At 30.9% G+C, this 7,281-nt stretch overlaps 2 protein-coding genes across 2 annotated transcripts in view; one reads left to right on the plus strand and one right to left on the minus strand.

The window, feature by feature from the left end:
* The window catches only part of LOC139424854 (uncharacterized), a 13,990-nt gene extending 11,328 nt beyond the window's left edge, over positions 1 to 2,662 (plus strand). The window contains exon 7 of the mRNA XM_071176891.1: positions 2,291 to 2,662. Coding sequence (XP_071032992.1) covers positions 2,291 to 2,662 — 372 coding nt within the window. The remainder of the gene's footprint in view (positions 1 to 2,290) is intronic.
* Positions 2,663 to 5,558: 2,896 nt separating this feature from the next.
* On the minus strand, positions 5,559 to 5,939 carry LOC107454464 (sulfotransferase 1C2-like). The gene has a single exon (XM_043055997.2). It carries the CDS (start codon positions 5,937 to 5,939, stop codon positions 5,559 to 5,561), a length of 381 nt encoding a protein of 126 aa, XP_042911931.2.
* Between the last annotated feature and the right edge of the window lie 1,342 nt (positions 5,940 to 7,281).

Genomic DNA, 7,281 nt, shown 5'->3' on the forward strand with positions numbered 1-7,281 from the left:
TATATGTTTATACACTCGTACATGACATGCCTGAGCAAGTTAGTCTGTTGGCAGATTGTTTTTACTTTTAGTTGAAATCTATCTTAAAAATGACAAAACACAATCAAAAGTCTTTATCATTCAAATCGTGATTTTAGAAGATGAATAAAAAGTTAACGAGAATATAAATTGAGTACTTACATTTATGAATTAGACTAGAGTGAATTATCTCTGAAATGTGAAAATGTTTAGAAATAGAAGTCCAATAGAACTGTTTCTGAAGTTAGACTTGAAAATGAGATAAAAACGCAAAATAGTTCCGATAAATGATTTTTACTGCAATAGGTGATATCAGCGATCAGATCAAACTGCTAAACTTAAAAGAAAAGACCAGACAAAGAAAAATAAATAAATGATAACAACGTTGTCTTTTGAATTGCAGTGTTTTCATAATCAATTTCATCATAACTTCCATCCTGTCATGTAGTCTTTATTATTATCAGATAAAAATATCAGATGATATAATTTCAGGGTCAAAATGAATCGCCTACAAAAGTACTTTTCCGTTTGATTTGAAAACTGTCAGACTAGTAATTTTAAAGAACAAGGTTCGAGTAAGAAAAATGGAGAGTCAGAAATCAGAAATTCGAAAAACCACTGAAAGAGGGAGTTCGAACATTTAAAAATAATTTAAAGACAAAATTTACATATTATTGATTTTAAGTGTATTGCGTTTTCTACCCTCATTATGCAAATGTTATTTTTTGATAGGATGATAAATATGCTTGCATATATATGACGGTCTGGGAAACATCCCTGAGGATGATCCGAAGGCATGCCAGCACAATTTTAATCCTCTGCAGAGGGAATGGCACTCCCGCTTCAGTAACCCGACGACCTGCATGCGAAGTCGAGCACTTTACGGTAGAACAGTTTAACGCGGACCAATACTGCACACCCTCGGTCCCTACGCAGACTGATCCAAGTGGTCACTCACTGGCATACTGATCGCAGCCAGTGACACTTGACTTTGGTGATCTGCTGGGATTAGTCCACCGCGGGACTGTATATATACGACAAATCGAGATTAGATTTGGAGAGATTTTCATGGCTGTATGGAGTGAATTTAGTTACCTCAAGTTATGGAGAATAGAATACTCTCAAGGATTGTTTTCTTTTAAAACGTTATGTGATGTCCAAGTTTAGTCATAATTTTTCTTGCTTTATAAAAATTCTTGTAAGTTCAGAGATGACTTTTTCATTATGCTTGCTTAGCATTTTCCACTACTCACTAAACTCTGCCAGCAATCAAATATTTAAAGCAATCACATTCCCGCTTATAAAACTTCTTTCGTTGATAATTAAGTCCAAAAATGTATTCGTAAATAAATTACATAAACTGACATTGTAAACTAGGGATGTACTGGTTGCCCGGCTAATGAATTTTTATACTATGTACTTGGACCTGGTTATCCATTCTCATCACTTGTTGCCGATTAGTCGAACTCATACAATATAAGACGGATAACACTCGTTTAATGAATAAATAATTCCAAGTAACTGAAGCGGTAATATTAAAAACTTCACTCGCTTCAAAAATTTGCAATCTGGAAACAACATTCGTCATGTTTCGAGCGCACAAAAACAGGCGGCTATTTTCAAGACTTGTCAGACGTGACTGGGAACAAACAAAAGTGATTTGAAATATAAAATTCATAGTGGCCGATGGAAAATGGAATAATAAAAATAAAAAACAAAACTAGAAATAACACAGTAGCCGAGAGAGAAAACTTGTATCTCTCTTAGCTACTGTGGTTTGTCTATTTTTGCTTCTCATTATTATTTTTCCATTTTTCGTTGGCAACTTTACAATTTCATATCACTTTTGTTTCATCTCATTCATGTCTCGCAAGTCTTGAAAATCGACCCCTGTTTTAGAGCGTTTTAAACATGTCGACTGTCGTTTTCAATTTGCATATTTTTGAAGTAATTGAAATTTTTAATCAAGTAATACTCATTTATGTCTAGCACAAACATATTAAGACTGATTGAAAACTTAAAACTATCCTTAAAACAATAAATGATTTTGAAATATTTCACTTTCTGAACCATTTAAGCTGGAGTGGCTGGTTAAAGTATTGAAAAAAAATCCTCCTTTAAAAATTTTGATGCTGATCAATTAATAAATAGAAATGAAAACTGAATAAAATACACTGAAAACATAATAAATTTTGTTCCCAGGCGTAAACTATAGAGACTAAAAGATCCTTAATTTGTTTTAAAATGTTACATTATACTTTTAAAAAAAAAGGACGAATTAGAGTGTAGATTACGTAGACAGACTAACCGACGCTCCTCACAGTCAGCACGGAAGCAAATTCCTATGGTCACCTATCAAAAAGTGGTGGATCTAATTATCCAGTCATACAAGGAGAACGTGGGAAGAAACAACCATGTTTATACGAGAAAGATGGGCAGCAAGACAATCATACTAGACGTTAGGATGCAAGTCGCTGTAAGAACAGCAGCACGGAGTCTGAAAGTTGCAACTGCTGCCTCAGAAGGTGAGCCAGGAACAAGTTGTGGTTTAGAGAAGAGTACATTCCAAGGTTTTTCCTTCGAAAAAGTCGTCTCACGGAGCAAAAACTCGGAAATCCTAGTAATTTATAATTTAGCTGAATGAAATCCCGAGTTCCCAGAAGGTTACTGATATCTTCCAGATATCCACATTGTAAAAACTGCAGCGTACATGCATCCACATATACCATGTTGAATAACCCAAAAAATTTTATGAAGGAACACTCTATTCCTGGTTAACATCAAATCGAGCATTCATGTACGATTTAAAAGATTAATTTAAATATGAAACTTGAAATTAAATAATCTTATACCAAGCTTTCATGCTTTTACTCTATATAAGTTAGTGCGACTGAATAATAAAAATGGTGGTGGCTATTTTACACCAAGTAGTGCTGTTGTTGCTTACCTCCCATCTGGACTGACTCTGTCAGACCATATCTAAGAATCCGTTGAGATTCAAAAAACTATAAAGGAGAAGAAAATATGCATGAATTTCCTCCCATATAAGTTTAAAAAAGTCCAAAATGTGTTCAGGTGAAGTTTGGTGTTGGTGGCACTTGGGGCAAAGTGGATATGTTTTTATACCCTCAACAAACGTAAGCTCTTTAAGTGACCGTTGGCGAGACACGAGATAGTGGTACAGATTTTCCTATTATGAGAAAAAGGTCAAGGATAAGCCTGGTCTACAACTCCGGTATCAGCGGTGAGTAGGAAATCTCAACCAATCCTTCTTAATTTAAGATTGTTTCCTTGAGATATGTCAGATTTGTAGACGAAGCAGGTGACAGAGACTATGATGCAGATGAAAGAGACTATGCCTGCTTGTTCAAGACTATTTGCCAAGTCATTTTCATTTAAATTCACGTGGAAAGGAATCCATTGGATTTGTATATTATGTTGAGGGTGAAATGAAATAGATCTAAGGGTTGTGTATGGCGTTTTCCTACATTATACTTTGGTGCAAAGTAGTTGCTACCATCGTTGGCGTGAAGATTCACTAAACTTTTTTACAGTGCAGAAATCTTCTCTTAAAATAACACTCTATCACACAAAATAACACTCTGTCACCGAACAGGCTAATGATATTAAATATGAATAACATGCAATATATACGTGCTATTATTATATTCGGCAAATATGTTATATTCTCGAAATTGTAATATGCCGTATCCTATAAATATATGTCATGTATGATCTCTGAAATTTATGAATAAAACATATTATTTCGGCTGAAATTGTTAGCCGGTAGAAAAGTACTGAAATTATTATGCCAGAGAAATAACCTGCTGCATTTAAAGCTATTTTAATCACATTAGATTATAACTGAACATCAGATCCATCAAAACTCAACCACCCTCTGATTTATAACTAACTTTCGTCGGAGTAAAACAGATATAAAGTCAAATGGAGAAGCTGTAGTTATCCGTAAACAGATTTTTCAAAATTCGAATTAAGTGTACTTGCATTTAAATGAACACAATAGGGGAAAGTGATCAGCACGGATAGGTGTACGCTATGTCGATTTTCAAAATTATTATACATTGCACCGAAATAATAAATATTGCTCTTGCATTTCTATGCAGAAACGCTTGCTGTAACATATTACAGCAGTAAAGGAAAAAAATTTTATAAAATAGAATGAAAATGCCAAAAAAAATCAGACTTAAAAGAATATTTCTACAGGGCAAAAATTGAAATACCTCAAAAATGTTACAATGACTTGCCTTCTTTTACAAGTTATTTGAATTCTTTTCCTTTGATCTTTATTTGTTATTTCCTTATTTGATGTTTTTTTAATACCACATAATTATAAATTTCTGATTAAAGGAAAAATACATTAGAGGATTTTTTCTTTAATCGTACCCACGCTCTGCAAAAAATTCCTCTTTTGTCTCATTTTTATTATTATTTTTTTCTAATTTTTTAATCGACTTTTCCTACATATTTAATAGTTTAAAGCTATTTTTCATAAAAAAAATTTCAAAAAGTCCATCCATTTCCAGTACTTATAATCTAGCAGAGAGAGTTAAAAAAAAGTCGGTTTTTATGAACGAAAGGTTTAAAGGTGTCAGGACTAGACTCCAGAAGTAGACTAAAACAATTAAAGTTGTCATAAAATATTTTCTTTTATTTGTTTTAATCACACAATGCTTTTGATTATCATATACATTCAGGCACTCAAATGCACTGAATTGTTTCTCAAATTGTTATTATTCGTTTAATACTATTAAGAAGGCGCAAAGACACAAAATTTAAAAAAAAAACTAATTGAAGCTCTCTGATGTATGTGAACGCCCTAATGAATACTCTTTATAATACACTATATTAATTTTAGATGTTTGAATGAGAAAAAAAGAAGTTTTAAAGCAAACACGAAGCTCTTGTTAAAAAGTAATTATGAAAATTATCAAAAACAACTTTGATGATAGATTGAAAGGTATGTTCCTTTTCGCTACGAACCTTTAAATTAAGTGCTATTAGATGATTTTAAAACCTCCTTTGTTTTGATTCGATTTATTAACTTCAGTAATAATTCGCCAGAGTTTGAAAATGGTGTTGTTTATTCTAACTTAAATAATAATTTGTGCCCTCCCTAGCTAGCAAGTGTTATGACTTTCTTTCTTATTTTTTTTTTCAAGGAATTAAAAATATATATTTACTGCCATGGTCATAACTGAGCACTTTGTTGTGTTGAATTATGTTTAAAAAGGGAAAAGAATCCTTAAATTTTCAAACTGAACAAAACTTTTCAGAAACTAGATAATAATATTTATCAATTAAAGAATCTTTCCATTCTTTGCAAACTATTTATTCGATACACTTTGTAGTCACAATATGCAAAAATGTTATAAATTCCATCACTTATTCTCAAAACAGTGCTTCCAATTTACAAATAATACCTCTAGTTTTATCAATATTAAATGAAATCCAACATTATGACACAAAAATCGCGAAAAAATGTAAAGTACATTATTTTCTAAAAACAATTGATTTTAAATTTAGTGGTTATACCATTCTGCTAGTATTGCCGTTCCTTTCATTACTTCTTCAGCAACAGATTTGAGTTGATCAAGCTGTTCTTTTGTCAAGGTGTTCTTTCCATCCCCAATGATGCCTTTCCTGAAGAAATTCATGTCCTTTTTAGGAACGTCTTTCTTGGAAAGTAAATCTTCTTTCGGATCTTTGGGGACAGTAAATTTCAAATTTTTCTTCATGTAATCAAAACTAGTTTTTTCAATTATTTTATTCAAAATGGACTCATCATTGATTAACGCATCGTGATGTTCTTCACCCAAAAACTTAGCGATTCGTAATATTTCTTCTTTCCTGTGAATTTGCAACTCCTCGTACGAAACAAACAAAATGTTCCCATCTTCCATGTGTTCCAAATAGGACNACTTAAAAGATATTTGTTGAAAAATTTTAATACTCTATGCGTGGAATGGAATAGAAAGTGTCTATTTAAAAATAAAATTAATTTAAGTTTCAAATTTACATATTTTGCAGGATTTTGCCTTCATGTTCTGACAATGAAATTGTTCATTAATAAAATAATATTTTTTGTTTTCTTAGAATTGACTTTATTTAAAATTTTATAATTTTTTGATAATTAATTTTTAGTATAATATTTTGTCTGTTCTTATACTTTCTCCGTTTTCTTCATTTATTTATTTATTTGGACTCAGCATTTTAATCTTCTATGTTGAATCTATTTAATAATATTATTTTAGCTTTTTCATACTTGATTTTAATAACTACCAATCTTCGATTATTATGGGCTAATGAACCTAATTAATTTTAGGGTGTATAGTATTAGTTATAGGGTCTAATTAGTTTTAGGGTATGGCGATAAATAATTTTTGATGTGTACCATAACATGAATTATATAATTATAAAGTTCGATTTTTCTCCAGTTTGTTGATCATATTAATTTTTTGGACCACTAAATGGATATCTAGGTGGTCCTATTGAACCACTAAATTTCCAATGCTGGTGTGAACCCTACGAATTGGTATTATTTCCTGCAACCGAAGAATCTGAAATTCTTATAGTGTATTTTTGATGATTTCAAGCAATTTTCATTGGACACATTTTTCATTAATTTTGTAAACGTCAAAAGCTAATAAAATGTGTTTAATTTCTAGAAATTTTACAAAGATTTCCGATTTTTAAGTTGATATTCGTATGTATTTTATTTTAAAATGTATGGGGGAAAAAACTGCTTTTTCTATTCTTTTTAAATTTTGTATTTCTCTTTTGATTTCAGTTAAAATCATAATCATAACATCAGTGATCATATCATCAATAAAATCATAAAAATAAAAAATAAAAACTAGTCAAAGACTTCAACAGATGTGTTACAAAAATTTATACTTATGAGATAATAAATACGTTACAAATGCGAGTTTGCGCGGACATTGCAGAACATTTAATAAAGTAAGGCAACCTTCCATATAAAAATTCGATCTTGGAACTTTCTGCATAAATAAGTTATCTAGTAACTTATGCGATTATGTAAGTTAACTTGTAAATTAATTCTTAAGACGTAAATTTGACTAAACTAAGAGAAAAAGTTTCCCAATAATAAGTTTATCCTGCAGAATTAGTAAACATTTAAAAGAAAAGAAAAATGCTTGAATAAAATTTTTATAAAAAAGGTTAGATAAGAATTTTACAAAGATTAGATAAGAATTAATCTAAAACAAAAGTTTTTTTATGTGC

This window comes from Parasteatoda tepidariorum, chromosome 2 (assembly GCF_043381705.1).
Source record: "Parasteatoda tepidariorum isolate YZ-2023 chromosome 2, CAS_Ptep_4.0, whole genome shotgun sequence".
Lineage (NCBI taxonomy): Eukaryota > Metazoa > Arthropoda > Arachnida > Araneae > Theridiidae > Parasteatoda > Parasteatoda tepidariorum.

Bases quoted from the DNA above. Each gene is read 5' to 3' on its own strand.
- LOC107454464 (XM_043055997.2), bottom strand. From the start codon at position 5,939: ATGGAAGATGGGAACATTTTGTTTGTTTCGTACGAGGAGTTGCAAATT.